This window comes from Erinaceus europaeus, chromosome 2 (assembly GCF_950295315.1).
Source record: "Erinaceus europaeus chromosome 2, mEriEur2.1, whole genome shotgun sequence".
Lineage (NCBI taxonomy): Eukaryota > Metazoa > Chordata > Mammalia > Eulipotyphla > Erinaceidae > Erinaceus > Erinaceus europaeus.
In genome coordinates, this window is record NC_080163.1 from 181,740,964 (window position 1) to 181,759,092 (window position 18,129).

General features: G+C 42.7%; 1 protein-coding gene across 1 annotated transcript in view; it reads left to right on the top strand.

The window, feature by feature from the left end:
* The first annotated feature begins 2,492 nt into the window (after positions 1-2,492).
* Positions 2,493-18,129, top strand: part of GPATCH1 (G-patch domain containing 1) — a 57,386-nt gene continuing 41,749 nt past the window's right edge. Inside the window, exons 1-3 of the mRNA XM_007539469.3 lie at positions 2,493-2,575; positions 12,704-12,838; positions 15,708-15,793. Coding sequence (XP_007539531.1) covers positions 2,503-2,575; positions 12,704-12,838; positions 15,708-15,793 — 294 coding nt within the window. The 5' untranslated portion in view covers positions 2,493-2,502. The remainder of the gene's footprint in view (positions 2,576-12,703; positions 12,839-15,707; positions 15,794-18,129) is intronic.

The following is an 18,129-nucleotide window of genomic DNA, read 5'->3' on the forward strand; positions in this document are numbered from 1 at the left end:
ATCACAAATTGTTCAGCCAAGAACATATGTGTACACAGATCTTTTTGGATGGATATATTGGGTTCCTTAGGATCTATCCCCAGGAGAGGAATTGCAGGATCATAGGGTAGGTCCATTTCTAGCCTTCTGAGAGTTCTCCAGACTGTTCTCCACAGACGTTGGACCAACTGACATTCCCACCAGCAGTGTAGGAGGGTTCCTTTGACCCCACACCCTCTCCAGCATTTGCTGCTGTTACCTTTTCTGATGTATGACATTCTCACAGGAGTGAAGTGGTATCTTGTTGTTGTCTTTATTTGCATTTCTCTGACAATCAGAGACTTGGAGCATTTTTTCATGTGTTTCTCAGCCTTTTGGATCTCTTCTGTGGTGAATATTCTGCCCATGTCCTCCCCCCATTTTTGGATAGGGTTATTTGTTTTCTTGTTGTTGAGTTTGGCAAGCTCTTTATATATTCTGGTTATTAGCCTCTTGTCTGATGTATGACATGTAAAGAGCTCCCATTCTGTGAGGGGTCTCTTGGTTTGGGTAGTGGTTTCTTTTGCTGTGAAGAAGCTTTTTAATTTGATGTAGTCCCATAGGTTTATGCTTGTCTTAGCCTTCTTTGTAATTGGATTTGTTTCATTGAAGATGTCTTTAAAATGTATGCGGAAAAGAGTTCTGCCAATGTTTTCCTCTAAGTATCTAATATTTTGTGGTCTAACATCCAAGTCCTTGATCCACTTGGAATTTACTTTTGTATTTGGTGAAATATAGTGGTTCAGTTTCATTCTTCTGAATGTTTCAACCCATTTTTTTCCAACACCATTTGTTGAAGAGACTCTGCTTTCCCCATTGAATAGTCTGGGCACCTTTGTCAAAGATTAGATGTCCGTCGGTGTGGGGGCTTACTTCTGCGCTCTCAATTCTATTCCACTGGTCAGTGTGTCTATTCATGTTCCAGTACCAAGCAGTTTTGATGACAATGGCCCTATAATACAATTTGAGATTCTGTTATTTTTTCTCAAGATTGTTTTGGAAATTCTAGGTCTTTTCTGGTTCTTTTTTAAAACTTCTTTTTAAAATATTTGATTTATTTATTTATTGGGAGAAATAAGAGGAGACTGAGAAAATCAGAGCATCATTCTGGCATATATACTCTTGGATATTGAACTTGGGACCTTCTACTTGAGAAAATCCAGTGCTTTATCCACTGGACCAGCTTCCTGACCAAATATTCTTTAAAACATTAATTAATTAATGAGAGAGATAGGAGGAGAAAACAGAGAGAGAGAGAGGGAGAGAAAGAACACCAGAGTATCTGACACATATATCAGATCTCAAATTTGGGTACCTCATACAGGACACTTCAATCTTTATCCACTGCACCATTTCCTCACCTGCCTTTCTTCCCCACCCTCTCTCTGTCTTTAATATTTATTTATTTTATATAGAGACAGTGAGAAATTGAGTGTGGAGGGGGAGATAGACACCTGATGTCCTGGTCATTACTCCTGAAGCTTCCCCTGTGGAGGTGGGGACTGGAGGTTAAATCCAGGTCCTTGGGCATGTGCTCTCTACCAGGTGAGCCACTGCCATATCTTTCTTTCTTCCTTTCTTTCCTTCTGTCCAAGAACTGCTCAGCTCTGGCTTATGCTAAGGATTCATGCAAATCTTTTGCCTTACCATTATGAGCTCTCCCTAGCCCTTGATTTCCTCTCTTTAAAATCTCCTTAGGTCAGTCATTATTAAATCACTAATATACATACATACATATATATATATATATTAACCAGAGCACTGTTCAGAGCACTGTTCAGCTCTGGCTTATGGTGGTGTGGGGGATTGAACCTGGGACTTTGAAGCCTCAGGCATGAGAGTCTGCTTGCATAACCATTATGCTATCTACCCTCCGCCCACTAATAAATTTAAAAAAAGAAATCTCCGTAGCCATCTATTTTATTCTTTTCATCTCTTTCCGCACCTCTCCCTTTTTTTCTTTCTTTGATCTGTGTCCTCCGCTGCCTTCAGCACGCGTAAGAAAGTTCATGTGTAAGGATAGGGGATCGACTCCACTTTTGCAAACTAAAGGTGATGTGTTTCTGAGAGTTAAGGTCCTTGCCAGGCAGGTGGCATTGTAGGGGAGCGTTGATGGGGGCAGAGGCATGCAGGGTTTGCCATCAGGGGAAGGGGAACAGGATGAAGACCCAGGGGTTAGTGGAGAGACCTGAGTGTCTCTTCCAGGAGAACTCATTCCATGGAAATAGCTGTGTGGTTTACAGCTCGTCCCTCGTGATTGACACACCTCGGAGTGATGCCAAGTATGCGAGGACAACTCCTCCCCTCACACGACAGCTACGAAGCATAGATTAGAGGAGAGAGTGTGGCGGGACAGGTTGGATGCATTCCTGGATCTGCACCTCTGTTAAAACAATCATCTGGACTCGCGGAGGCGCAAGAGCGGAAGATATTTGGCCCGTCGGCGCCGCCGTAGCGAGGGGGCGGGGCTCGGAAGGTGGCAGCATGGCGGCGCGGGGCAGTGACAGCGAGGAGGACTTGGTCAGCTATGGGAAAGGCCTGGAGCCACTGGAAGAAGGTGCGGGTCATCTTAGTGGCCGGCGTCTGTGGGAAATAGGCCTGGGGTCTAGGAATCGGACGGAAATGCACAACCCTGTGTCGGGACACTGCTCACCCGTGGGGAAAGCGCTCATGCTCGCCCTGGGTGCTGGGAATCCCGGAGACCAGACTTTGGGGGTGCTGGTGCTCGGTAGCTACGGGCCGGACACCGAGACAGATGGGAAATGGGAAAATGGTGAATCAGGCTCCGGTGTGATCAGGCAGTATCTTCCCTAGAAAAGGACGCTTGAGCTCAGACTAGAAACGGAGGAAAGAACCAGCCCAACATGTAGGAAGAAGGTCTGGGGGGAAGAGCAGGCAGGTAGAAGGGATCAGGAGGTGCAGAGACTCTGAAGTCACACTGGTTGGGCAAATTGAGGGGTATCCAGAGCTGGTGTGGGTGGAGCACACAGCACTGGGGAGACTGATAAGGATGATGTCAGAAGGGTAGGCAGGAGTTGCATCTTTCTTGGTATGGTAAGAAAATGTGGACTTTATACTGAGAGTGGGACGGGCTACACAAGAGAGGAATATGTGTGTGTGTGTATTTAAATTTTAGTTATCTTTGTTTACTGGACAGAAACAGCCAGAAATTGAAAGGGAGATAGAGAGGTAGAGAGACACCTGTATTTTTTTTTTTTTCTCCAGGGTTTTTGCTCGGTGCCACGAATCCACTGCTCCTGGAGGCTATTTTTTTCCCCTTTCACTGCCCCCCCCTTTTTAAAAAATCATTGTTGTGGTTATTATTGTTGTTATTGATGTTATTGTTGATGGACAGAAAGAAATGGAGACAGGAGGGGAAGACAGAGAGGGGGCGAGAAGGATAGACACCTGCAGACCTGCCTCACTGCATGTGAAGCAACTCCTCTGCAGGTGGGGAGCCGGGGGCTCAAACCGGGATTCTTAGGCCGGTCCTTGCGCTTCGAGCCATGTGTGCTTAACTCGCTGCGCTACCGCCCGACCCCCACCTGTATGTTTTAAAGATTATTTTAGCCTCAATTCTGAGACTAAGAAGGTGTAGGGTGGACAAAAGAGAAGCAGGAAGATTAGTAAGAGAGATCTGGCGGTGAAGGCTTATTGAGGAGTGTGAATAGTGGTGATAATTTCTGTGGAGATGTATTGATATTTTGAAAGCAGAATTGGCCAGACTTGCTGGTGGAATGTATGGGCCAAAGGCAAGATGAAGTAAGATTCTCTCCCATATTTCTGGCCTGAGCCACATAAAGCCTTGAGTTGCTTAGTAAAGGGTGTATTTAAATGCCCCTAAGGTGTGATTGTAGTGCTAGCCCAGTGGGAAATGCAGAGGAAGCATGATGGGGTAGTAGTTACTTATAGATCTGTTGATAGGACCTTTTTTGCCTGCCCTGTTCACATCCTGGCAGGTTGATTGTATTTCTGGGGCATTTCCAATGACAGCCCTGATGTAGTTATTTAAAACTTCTGCAAGATACCAGCCCTGCTTGTGCTGACTACTTACAAAAGACAGAAACAGTAATCTCTTGGAAGTATTTATTTATTGCTACCAGGGTTATTGCTGGGGTTAGAATGCCTACACACCATCACTCCACTACTCATGGTAGTTTTTTTTTTTAGACAGAGACAAATAGGGAGAGAAGAGTGAGAGGAAATAAAGAGAGAGACTGCTTCACTGCTTATGAAGCACTGCCCTTCCCCACAGGTGAAGACCAGGGGCTTGAATCTATGTCCTTGAGCATGATAACTTATACACTCAATGGTATGTGCCATCATCTGGTCTCTCTTTTTTTTAAAAAATAATTTATTTATTTATTCATGAGAAAGATAGGAGGAGAGAAAGAACCAGCCGTCACTCTGGTACATGTGCTGCCAGGGATCAAACTCAAGACCTCATGCTTGAAAGAGTCTAGTGCCTTAGCCACTGCTCCCCCTCCTGGACCACCACTGTGTTTTTATATTGTCACCAGGTTTATCGATAGGGCTTGGCGCTTGCATGACAATCTCCTGGTCATTACATTGTAATCTGTGTGTGTGCTCTATCTAGTTCACCACCATTGAAACCTTTCTAGGAGCTTTTTTTTTGGTGTTGCAGTCTTGAACATGCAGTTTCATGCTACGCCAACATTTTAAGATAAACAGCATAGAGAGGGAGAGACATTCCAATACCTTCCTCGGGCCCTGGCAGTCATGTGGTGTGCGAGGGATTCAACCTGGGATGCAAGCATGGCAAGACAGGTGTCCTGCCAGGTGAACTCCCTCTTCTTTTTAAAGATTAAATTATTAATATGAGAGAGAAAGAGACCCAAGAGCACTGTTCACCTCTGACTGATGGTGATACCAGGGATTGAACACAGGACTTCTAAAATCCTCAGATATGGGAATTCAGTGATTTAACATTGAACTATCTCCCCAGTCCCTGAAAGTATTTTATATGTTTGTCTGAAGACAGCCCTTGAATTTCCTCTGAGACATCTCTGTACCATACTTAACATCATCTGTTCTTCAATACAGTCAGCTTTAAGTAACCTACTTTGCTCAAGTGTGGGACCAGGGTAGGTAATATAGGCTATCACTAGGATTGAGTTTCTTAGTTTAACCTAATATCACACTATTTATTATTATTATTTGCAAATGCATCACCCCATGATCTCAAATAATTTATTGACTAGGATCCTTTGTTTGAGGGAGTTTCAAATCTATCAGACTATAAGGTTTACACGTGCTAAAGAGTGTGGGAAATAATCTACAGGTGTAACAAGACATGATGAACAGATAGGATAGATTTCCTTGAAAACTTGCTTAGAATTTATTAATTATTATTATTACTTTTGCCTCCAGGGTTATTATTGGGGCTTAGTGCTGACACTACAGATCCACCACTGCCAGCAGCCATTTTCCCCCCTCTTTTCCATTTTATTGGATAGGACAGAGAGAAATTGAGAGGGTGGGGTGAGACAGAAAGACACTTGCAGACTTGCTTTGCCATTGTAAAGCATCCCCCTTGCAGGTAGGGAGCATCCTATTATAATAATTATTATTATAATATGTGTTTATCTGTGTGTGCCACACCCCGGCCCCCATTTTAATATTTATTTAATTATGGGAGAGAGAACCAGAGCATCATTCTAGTATAAGTGATCCCAGGGATCAAACTTGGGACCTCATATTTGAGTGTCCAGTGCTTTCTGCATTGATGCATTGTATCACTTTCCAGGTTGGTCTGGTTAGAATTTAGACAGGCAGGAAGAGGAAAAAGCTAGAGATTATTGCAACTATGCAAGTTAACTTAAAAAAATAATTTATTTTATTTTTCAGAGAGAGAGAGACACACACAGAGAAAAAGACACAGAGAGACCAGAGCACTGCTTATGGTGGTCTGGGGAATTGAACTTGGGATCTCAAACCATCAAGTATGAAAGTTGGTTGCATAACCATTATGCTATCTCCCTAGCCCACTAGTTAGCTTTTAATATTATTTACATTTCTGGTCCCAGTTTTCTTGTGAAGTGATATATTGTAAGTCACCAACTCTTTGACCTATATACTTACTGTTTCTTCCTGTTACGTTGGTGTACAAATTCTGAAATTAAGCCTAATGGTCTAACCATGATTCTGAAGTGGAAAGAAAGGACATTTGATTTGTAGACATCCTTTTTACTCTCATCTAAAGTCATCCTTTGACTTCTCAGCACTGGAAGGTTTTTTTTTTTTTTTTTCAGGATTGATTCATTGCTTCCTGAACACTTTGAAGTTTAAATCCACATGTAAATGATATGTAAATATCATACATTTTACAATATAACATACTAGGGTCCAGGACTAGTACAGCAGTTTGTGCAACAGACTTTCCTTCCTGAAACTGTTGTATATTCATCTCCCCTTCATTTACGGCCCCTGACATCATAAGCCAAAGCTGAGCAGTGCTCTGGTCAAATGAATTAAAAAAAAAAAAAAAAGGTAGTCTCAAAGTGACAATATAACACACTAGGCCAGCAATCAGTTAGTTTTAATTTTGAAGTTTTTTTTTTTTAATATTTTTTTATATTTATTTTTATTTATTTATTCCCTTTTGTTGCCCTTGTTGTTTTATTGTTGTAGTTATCATTGTTGTCATTGTTGTTGGATAGGACAGAGAGAAATGGAGAGGGGAGGGGGAAGACAGAGAGAGGGAGAGAAAGATAGACACCTGAAGTGACACCCCTGCAGGTGGGGAGCCAGGGCTTGAACCAGGATCCTTATGCGGGTCCTTGTGCTTAGCGCCACCTGCGCTTAACCCGCTGTGCTACAGCCCGACTCCTAATTTTGAAGTTTTAATGACAGGTTAGATAGACTAACATTGGTAGAGGAGAGATTACACACCATAATTAAAGTTGTTGGTCCTGACAGAAAGGTGTATTGGTTAAGAGATGGTGACAGTGGCCTGGAAAGTGGTGCAGTAAATAAGGCATTGGATTCTTTAAAAAAATTTTTTTTTAATTATCTTTATTTATTGCCTAGAGACAGCCAGAAATCAAGAGGGAAGGGGGAGATAGGGAGAGAGAGAGACACTTGCAGCTTTCTCTCTGCAGGTGGGGACTGGGGGCTGGAACCTGAGTCCTTGTGTACTGTAACATGTGTGCTCAGCCAGGTGCACCACCACCTGGTTCTGGCATTGGATTCTTCAGCATGAGGTGCATCTCTGCATTGCATATACCAGAGTGATGCTCTGGTCCTTTCCCTCACTTAAATAAGTGAGCAAGGAAGATAGAGATAGAGAGGTACTAGCATCTGAAATGTCACACAAAGACTCAGTGGCATATAAGTTTTCTGATCTCTAAGGAAAGGGGGCCTCTTTATTTATTCCTTCCTTTTTTAAAAAAAAAATTATTTCCTTTTTGTTGCCCTTTTTTTTTTATTGTTGTTGATGCTGTAGTTGTTGGATAGGACAGAGAGAAATGGAGAGAGGAGGGGAAGACAGAGAGGAGGAGAGAAAGATAAGACAGCTGCAGACCTGCTTCACCTCCTTTGAAGCGACTCCCTTGCAGATGGGGAGCTGGGGCTTGAACCGGGATCCTTCCGCCGGTCCTTGCACTTTGCCACATGCGCTTAATCTGCTGTGCTACAGCCCGACTCCCTCCTTCCTTTAAAAATTTTTCTTAAAAAATTATTTATTGGCTAGAGACAGTCAGAAGAAATTGAGAGGGTAGGGGCGATAGAGAGTAAGAGAGAGAGACACCTGTAATGCTGCTTCACCACTTGCAAAGCTTTCCCCCTGCAGGTGGGGAAGGGGTGGGGTGGGGGTTGATCCTGGGTCCTTGCGCACTGTAACACGTCTGCTCAACCAGAGAGCACCACCAGAGAGGCTATCTTTCTATTTCTCTTTCAGTCATTTTCATTTAGCTCTAGAATTCTCATCTTTACTCAGATTAATTTTAGAACTACGCCTTCCTTGAAGGTGATTCTCCTCCTTTAAAATCACTATCTGTGGCTTTCCTCCCCTGCAGGGCATAACACAGGCCCTGAAGTACCAGGTTCAAGCCCTTACGCACTAGCTGCCCTTATGGCTCAATCCTCCACCACTTCCCTCTCTTCCTGTCAGACGAGGCTACATTCTCAGAACATCTCATATTACCCTGTTAGACCTCCATTTTGCTGAATGGAACTAATCCCTCTGCTGGGAATTGTGTTCCTATCCACAGCTCTCAAATCCTGCTTATTCTGAGGGTGACTGTGCTGCTGTGGTCTTTGCACAGTTTCTGAAGAGATGTCCTCTACTGGTCTCTGAGCCCCCTAGGAACAGGGATGGCCTTGTGTCTTGTTTTCCACACTCTTGATCTAGACCACAATGCTTCTTTGGTAAACTATCAGTCAACTTTTATTTGGGGCAGTGAATTCAAGACAGTATTCTTTACTAGCTTTGAGGCAAGTTGAGATCTCATTTCAGCTTTGTGCCTCAGCTGTGATCCTTAGGGCAATTACTTAATCAGAACATCCTTATCAGGGAATGATAAATGGTATAAGCTTAGGGAAGGAAGGGATTAGTGTTATTAGTAACAGTAATTATAACAGGGCCTGGCTAAAATGCTCCCCACTCCCAGAAGTTTTCCTCTGTTGTAGTTGAAGCTGGCGCCTCTGTCTTAGAGGCTACGTGCCGCCTAGTCAGTCATACTTGTTGGCCCTTATTATCTGTCGCCAAGGATTCCACTTAGCTGTCTGCAGATCTATCTTCTTCCTGATCAGTCGTACTTTGAGAATGGAGCAAGAACCTGCCCTCGCTTAACTTAGCCCAAAGGTTCTCGAATAGGACTGTTCTTCCTCTCCCAACATTTGGTGATATCTGGAGACACTTGAGAATCAACAGAGTTCTATCACTACCATCAGAGTGACAGCATCAGATTCATGAGGTTAAGGGCTCAGTCTTCAAAGGCCACCCTCCACTTCAGGTGCCAGCCTTAAGCCCTCTACTAATTTCCATCTCTCTCTCTGTCTCTCTTCTTTCTCCTCCATGGCTATCCCTGGGGTTCAGTGCTGCCACTATGAATCCACTGATCCTGTTTTTTTTTTTTTCCATGTTATTGGATAGGACAGAAATTGAGAGAGAAGGGGGGAGATGGAGAGGGAAAGAGAAGGTTAGACACCTGCAGACCTGCTTCACCGCTTGTGAGGTGGCCACCCTGCTGGTGCTTGTATTTAGTACTGTGTGCACTTTACCCAGTGAGCCACTGCTCTCCTCCCCCATAATTATTTTATTATTTTGCTTGGGGACAGATACTGAGAGGGAGAGATAGAAAGGAGAGAGGAGAGAGTACAGGTCCAAAAAAGGATGACAGAGGACCTAGTGGGGGTTGCATTGCTATATGGAAAACTGGGAAATGTTATGCATGTACAAACTGTTGTATTTATTGTTGAATGTAAAACATTAATTCCCCAATAAAGAAATTAAAAAAAAAAAAAAAAGGAGAGAGGAGGGGAGGGGAAGGGAAGGGAGGGGAGGGACATGTGGTACTGTTTCACTACTTGTGAAGCTTACTCCCTGCAGGTGGGGACTGGGGACTTGAACCCAGGTCCTTGTGCACTCTAATCTGTCACACTACCAGATGTGCCACTACCCAGCTGTAAGCCTTTTTGTCTCCCCCCAAAGCATTGCTCTGCTCTGGTTTATGGTAGTGCTGGTGGTTGGGTTGGGACTTCACAGCCTTAGGCATGAGAGTCATTTTTACCATTATGTCATCTTCCTGCCCTGTTATTTTAGGAAAGAGAGAGAGAGAATGAGAATGAAACCAGAGCATGGCATTTGTGATGCTGGACACTGAATTTCATACCCTGTGTCTGAGAGTTTCCACCCTTCATCTACTGCACCACCTCTTGGACCACCATTCTTTTTTTTTTTTTTTTCTTAAAGTGGTGCCAGGGATGGAACCTAGATAAAGTGCACATATGGTATGGTTTGGCCCCATTTTAATTTAATTTGATTTAACTTAATTTAATTTTAGAAAGAGAAAAGTGAAGGAGAGAGAGAGAGAGAGAGAGAGAGGCAGACATAGAAGTACCACTCCCCTAGACATGGATTTCTATCTGCTTTTTTCCTTAAATTTCTTTATTGGGGAATGTTTTACATTCGACAGTAAGTACAATAGTTTGTACATGCATAACATTTCTCAGTTTTCCATATAACAATACAGCCCCCACTAGGTCCTCTGTCATCCTTCTTGGACCTGTATTCCTCCCCACCCCCCAACTACCTGCTTTTTCCTTTAGGTGCTCTTGTGTGGTGTTAGTAATTGAACCCAGAAAAAAAAAAAAGGAATTGAACCCAGGCCTCATGCATAGAAGGCATTCCTTCTCTCTACTGAGCCACCTCTGGACCTCTAAGTTTTTTTTTTTGATTAAAAAAATTTTTTTTTAAATCTTTATTTGATGGATAGAGACAGTCAGAAATTGAGAGGGAAGGGGGTGATAGGAAGAGAGAGAGACAACTGCAGCACTGCTTCACCACTTGTGAAGCTTTCCCCTTGCAGGTGGGGACTAGGGGCTTGAACCTGGGTCCTTGTACACTGTAACATGCGCACTCAACCAGGTGCACCACGACTTGGTCCCCTCTAAGTTGTTTTTAAAAGATTTGTTTACTTATTGTTTTTATTTATTTATTTTTAAAATTTTATTTATTTATTTTCCCTTTTGTTGCCCTTGTTGTCTTTTTATTGTTGTAGTTATTGTTGTTGTTATTGATGCCGTCGTTGTCAGATAGGACAGAGAGAAATGGAGAGAGGAGGGGAAGACAGAGAGGGGGAGAGAAAGATAGACACCTGCAGACCTGCTTCACCGCCTGTGAAGTGACCCCTGTAGGTGGTCCTTGCACTTTGCACCACTTGCGCTTAACCAGCTGCACTACCGCCCGACTGCCTGTTTACTTATTATTTTTTAAGTTTTTATTTATTTATTCCCTTTTGTTGCTGTTGTTCTTTTTTATTGTAGTTATTGTTGTTACTGATGTTGTTGTTGTTGGATAGGACACAGAGAAATGGAGAGAAGAGGGGAAGACAGAGAGGGGAGAGAAAGACACCTGCAGACCTGCTTCACGGCTTGTGAAGCGATCCCCCTTGCAGGTGGGGAGCGGGGGGCTTGAACCAGATTTATTTACTTATTAATGAGAGACAGAGAGTGAGAGAGGAGAGAACCAGAGTGGTGCTCTGACACAGGGGATACTTAAGACCACATGCTTCCAAGGCTGGTGTTCTACCCACTGCACCACTTCCTGGCCCAATCAGTATTCAGAATGGAGGGAGTCGGGCGATAGCGCAGTGGGTTAAGTGCAGGTGGAGGGTTAAGTGCAGGTGGCGCAAAGCGCAAGGATGTTAAGGATCCCAGTTTGAGCCCCCGGCTTCCCACCTGCAGGGGAGTCGCTTCACAAGCGGTGAAGCACGTCTGCAGGTGTCTATCTTTCTCTCCCCCTCTCTGTCTTCCTCTCCTCTCTATTTCTCTCTGTCGTATTCAACAACAATGACATTAGTAATAACTACAATAATTCTTCTTCTAGCATTTGCCCTTCTTCCGTAGCCAGTCAACAGCATCAGGTTGAGCCTGATGTAAAGTTTCGAGACCTCCTTTGAATCTGGAGAGGTGGCAGTCGTTGACTATGTGGGTCATAGTCTGTCTGGAGCCGCAGGGGCAGTTCGGGTCGTCTCTGGCTCCCCAGCGATGGAACTTAGCGGCGCACCGGCCATGGCCTGTTCGATAGCGATTGAGGAGGGCCCAATCATAACGTGCTAGGTCAAAGCCGGGTTGACTACAATAATAAAAAACAACAGTGGTGACTAAAATGAATAAATAAATAAATAAATAAATGAAAGTATTCAGAATGGAATTTAGTGGGAAAATCAGGCCATTTTTGCTAAAGACATAAAGACATTACCTGTAGTTATATTAGACATGGTAAAAAACATCTTGTTTATTTAATTCACAAACCAAAAAAGCTAGTAAGTCTTGGGAATGGCATTTTCATTAAAAAAATCATTCTTGCTCCAAAGTCCCAGGTTCAGTCCCCTGCACCATCATAAGTCAGAGCTGAGCAGTGCTCTGGTAAATAAAAAAATCATTCTTGAACACAGAAGATATAAATAGTGCATTCTGTTAAAAAAGAAAAAAAGATGTATTGCATCACAGTAAAAGATTGGAACAGAGGGGAGGGTTCAGGTCCTGAAACATGATGGCAGAGGAGGACCTGTATGGGGCTTTATTGCTATGTGCAAATGTTATATATGTACAAACTATTGTATTTTACTGTAGACTGTAAACTATTAATTCTCCAATAAAGCCAATAAAAAAAAATAATAAAAGACACTTTGGGGCCGGGTGATGGCGCATCTGGTTGAGCACACATATTACAAAGCGCAAGGAGCTGGATTCAAGCCCCCACTCTCTACCTGCAAGGGAAAAGCTTTGCAAAGAGTGAAATAGTGTTGCAGGTTTCTCTCTCTCTCTCTCTCTCTCTGTTTCCCTATTCATCTCCCCTTTTCTTCTTGATTTCTGTCTCTGTCAAATAAAATAAATAAAACATTTTTAAAAAGGCAATTTTCTTAAAACTTCTCTAATCCACCATCTTCTTTGCTCTTTCTCATTCAAAACAGAAAGTTTTTTTTTTCCCCCCCTCCAGGTGAAAGACCAAAGAAACCAGTTCCTCTTCAGGATCAGACTGTCAGAGATGAAAAAGGAAGATATAAGCGATTTCATGGAGCCTTTAGTGGGGGTTTCTCTGCAGGATACTTCAATACTGTTGGCTCAAAAGAAGGTATGTTTTTTCTTCCTATTTATAGCTATTAACGTTGCCTGAGCAAATGATCAAATATCATAAAATTTTACCCATGTGAATAGAAAAGTCCTCTTTCAATTTTGTAGTACATACAATGCAGTCTTTTGTGCTCTGTGAATGCTTGGAATGTTTCCAGTGTCAATTTGTATGTTATTTACATTGATAACAACCTAAAGGTAAGAACTTTCTTCCTTTCTTTCTCTTCTTTTTTTTTTTTTTAGTATTTGTAGAAATATTTTAATTATTAGCTTTGGTATTTATTATTTGTTTATTTTATTTACTAATGAGAAAGATAGGAGGAGAGAGAGAAAGAATCAGACATCACTCTGGTACATGTGCTGCCGGGAATTGAACTCAGGACCTCGTGCTTGAAAGTCCTATATTGTTCTTACTTTATTTTATTTTTTATTTTCACGAGGGAGAAATATGGAGAGAAGGACTAGAGTAGTGCTCAGCTCTGGCTTATGGTGGTGCTGGGACTTTGGATCCTCAGGCTCATGAAAGTCTTGCATAACTATTATGCTGTTTCCCAGCTCTCCTTGTGTGTATGTGTGAGTTTTAATTTATTTTTTACTGGATAGAAACAGCCAGAAGTCCAGAAGGAAGGATGTGATGGAGGAGGGGGGGGTAGATAGCATAATGGTTATACAAAGAGATGCTCATACCTGAAGCTCCGAATGTCCCTGCTACGCTGCTTAACACTCACAAAGCTTTATCCCTATAGGTAGGGCCTGGGGGCTTGAACCTGGGTCCTTGCACATTGTAATGTGCACTCAACTTGGTTTATGTACCACCACCTGGCCCCCCCCTCCTTGTGTTTTTTTTTTTTTTTTTTTTTACCAAAGCATAGCTAAACTCTGGCTTCTGGTGATATTGGGAATTGAACATGGAGCCTTTGGTGCCTCTGGCACAAAGGTTTTTCCTTTTCTCTCTCTGTCTCTCTTTTTTTAAAACAGAGCACTACTTATGGTGGTGTGGGGGGTTGAACCTGGGACTTTGGAGCTTCAGGCACAAGAATTTCTTTGCATAACCATTATGATATCTACTCTCCGCCCCCCCCCTTTTTTTTATATTTTTATTTACAAAAAAAGAGACTGGTGGTCTGGGAGGTGGCGCAGTGATAAAGCTTTGGACTCTCAAACATGAGGTCCTGAGTTTGATCCCCGGCAGCACATGTGCCAGAGTGATGTCTGGTTCTTTCTCTCTCCTCCTATCTTTCTCATAAATGAATAAAATCTTTTTTTTTTTTTTTTTTTTTTTTTAAAAAGGAGACACTGACAAAAACCATAGGATAAGAGGGGTACAACTCCACACAATTCCCACCACCAGAACTCCATATCCCATCCCCTCCCTTGATAGTTTTCTTATTCTTTATCACTCTGGGAGCATGGACCAAGGGACATTATGGAGTGCAGAAGGTGGAAGGTCTGGCTTCTGTAATTGCTTCCCTGCTAGACATGGGTGTTGGCAGGTTGATCCATACTCCCAGCCTGTCTTTTTCTTTCCCTAGTGGGGCAGGATTCTGGAGAAGCAGAGCTCCAGGACTCATTGGTGGTGTTGTCTGTCTAGGAAAGTCTGGTCGGCATCATGCTAGCATCTGGAACCTGGTGGCTGAAAAGAGAGTTAATATATAAAGCCAAACAAATTGTTGACTTCTCTCTCTCTTTTTAAATATATTATTTATTTGTTTATGAGAAAGATACGAGGAGAGAGAGAAAGAACCAGACATTACTCTGGTACATGTGCTGCTGGAAATTGAACTCAGAACCTCATGCCTGAGAATCCAATGCTTTATCCACTGTGCCACATCCTGGACCACTCTTTTTTTTTTTGAGTTGTTTTTTTGTATTATCTTTATTTATTTATTGGCTAGAGACAGGTAGAAGTCGAGGGGAAGGGAGTAATAGACAAGGAGAGAGACAGAGACACACTTGCAGCCCTGCTTCATCACTTTTAGAGCTTTCCCCTTGCAGGTGAGAACCAGGCACTCAAACCCCGGGTCCTTGCGCATTGTAGCATGTGCTCTCAACCAGGTGCGCCACCACCTGGCCCCCAGAGATCATAACTACTGTGCTATCTCCCCAGTCTGCAAGTGAGTCTGATGTGTTTTTTTTTTGTTTGTTTTTTTTGCCTCCAGGGTTATTGCTAGGGCTCGGTTCCCGCACCATGAATCCACTGCTCCTGGAGGCTATTTTTTTCTCTTTTGTTGCCCTTGTTGTTTTATCATTGTTGTGCTTACTATTATTGCTGTTGTAGTTGTTGCGTAGGACAGAGAAAAATGGAGAGGAGGGGAAGACAGAGATGGGGGAGAGAAAGATAGACACCTGCAGACCTACGTCACCTCCAGTGAAGTGACCCCTCTGCAGGCAGGGAACCAGGGGCTCGAATCAGGATCCTTACGCTGATCCTTGGTGCTTCATGCCATATGAGCTTAACCTGCTGTGCTACTACCTGACCCCTAAGTCTGATGTTTTATCCACTGTGTTATCTTTTGCACCCATACTGTTTTTTTTTTTTTTTAAATACATTACTGTGTTAGTACAGGTTCCGTTCTGCTTGTCCCAGGTGACCATGTACCTTTGTTTAGATCTAGTTCTTGTGCTCCTGTCAAAGTTTAACTTGCAGTAAGGAGTTCAATTTCTCTTGGTTCCAAAGTCTTACAGGGGCAACCTCTCTGTATCCACTAAGCTCTGACAGCAGAGGACACGGAGCATGGCAAGCCGTTGCCATGGAATAATTACATCTATATATGTGGTGATGTGGGAAGCAGTGGGAGCTTCTAGTTCATACATATTATTTAACCAAGTCCTGTATAGGAGTCTAACATTCTAAACTCTCTGCTTTCAAGGATGGACACCATCTGCCTTTGTGTCTTCACGACAGAATAGAGCAGACAGATCTGTTCTTGGTCCTGAGGATTTTATGGATGAAGAGGTAGGTATGCAAAACTTTATAAGTCCTTTTTTTTCCCCTAGTGATTTAATATCGATTTACAAAATTATAAGATAATAGGGATATAATCCCATACCTTTCCCATTATCAGAGTTCTGTGTCTCTGTTCCCTTCATTGGAATCTGCATTAGATCTCCCAGCATTACAGATATGGGTTGACTGTTACTGCTTTCTTTTTTTTTAAATATTTTTTCTTTTTTATATTTATTTATTTTAACCTTTTGTTGTCCTTGTTGTTTTATTGTTGCAGTTATTATTATTGTTGTTATTGATGTTGTCATTGTTAGATAGGGCAGAGAGGAATGGAGAGAGGAGTTGAAGACAGAGAGGGAGAGAGAAAGACACTGGCAGACCTGCTTCACCACCTGTAAGTGACCCCCCTGCAGGTGGAGGGTTGACTATTATTTCTATAACTATTCTATAACTGTATTATTTCTATAACTATTATTTCTATCTGATTTTTCTTTCTCTCTCTCTTTTTTTTTTTTTCTTCCAGAGCACTGCTCAGCTCTGGCTTATGGTGGTAAGGGGGTTTGAACCTGGGACTTTGGAGCCTCAGGCACAAGAGTCTCTGCATAACCATTATTCTATCTACCCCCACTATCTATCTATATATATATATTGGATATATAGATATATCTATCTATCTATATATATCTATCTATATCTATTGGATATCTATCTATATCCATTTTTTCCTATGGTCCTGTCTTCTCTTCCTTTCTTTTATAAAATTTATTTATTTATTTATTATTGGATAGAGGCAGAGAGAAATTGAGAGGGGAGGGGAGATAGAGAGGGAGAGAGACAGAGAATCTCCTGTAGCCCTGCTTTACCACTTGTGAAGCTTTTCCCTTGCAGGCGGTGACCAGGGGCTTGAACCTGTGTTCTTGTGCACTATAATGTATGTTTTTAACCAAGTGCGCCACCACCTGGCCTCCTCCTCTTCCTTTCTAAGTCACACCTACACCCATTAATACTTTCAAGTTGTCCTTACTCCCCCCTTCCCTTTGTTTCTGGATCTTGATGGTCATCTTCTAACATTTATCCCTCTAGGAGTATGGATCAAAAATCCCTTTGGGGTGCAGAAGGTGGAAGGTCTGGCTTCTGTAATTGGTTCTCTGCTGGACATGGGCATTGGCAGGTTAATCTATCCCCCCAGCCTGTTTCTGTTTTTCCTTAGTGGGGTAGGGCTCTGGAGAGGTGAGATTCCAGGAGAAATTCCAGTGAGGTTGTCCGTCTACAGAGTTTAGGATGAAATCATAGTAACATCTGCAATTTGGTGACTAAAAGGCTTACCACTTGTTTAATAAACAGGAACCAGAAAGTAAGAGTAGAGCAGATAGGGATAGGGAGTTTAGGGTGAAAAGAAGCTAGGAAGTCTATTTTAGGTATGTTCCGAGGGGCCCATGATTTTGATAATTTCTCGTGGAGCTTGATAACTGACATGGAGGTGGTCTAGAAATATTGTCTGCGAAGATGGTGCCAAAGTTAAGAATAGGACTAGAAAGCCAAATCAGTGCAGAAAGTAGCTTCCAAACTTGAAGAAAATATATAAATATAATTAACTGTTTACCACCTCAGTCTGATATAGGACCCAATGTTAGCACAGGAGCCTGTGTAAGGTGTGCTTACCCGCTGCGCTACCGCCCTAGCCTGTGTAACTTCTGAGTTCCCATCAGTCTGTGTTCACAGTCCATGGTCACAGACGGGAACAAATAGACTGTACTTATTTCAGGACTGGTTTTCCTTGAGTGGCAGAGTAGAATGACCCATAGTAAGGGTATAGTCCTTAAGAAGCCCACAAGAGGGTTTGTAATGATGTTCCTGATGGAAGTGACCAATGATGGTGGAGAAAGGGACCTATTAGAGGTCTAGGCCCATGGTCTCCCTATGGCCCTGTCTTTTTTTTTTTTTTTTTACCAGAGCACTGCTCAGCTCTGTCTTATGGCGGTGTGGGGGATTGAACCTGGGACTTGAGAGCCTCAGGCATGAAAGTCTTTTTGCATAACCATTATGCTATACCCCCACCTGGTCCTGTCTTTCTCTTCCAAGGATTCCTGACCAGGGCCCCAGGTGATGGGGTGTCCTGGTAGTGACCAAAAAGGCCATTATTAAGTAAGCCAGTCTCTTGCCCTTTTTCAGCTCTGGTAATCCCTTCTTTACCTGACAAGCTTTGGCTTTCTCCCAGTTGTTAAAATGTTGACTGTCATTTGTTGTATCCAAACCAGTATTAGGTTTATGGGGTCTGACCTCAAGTTAGGGAGGAAATACACCTAGGATATTAGTGGGGGTCTAACATAACCTTGAGTTTTACT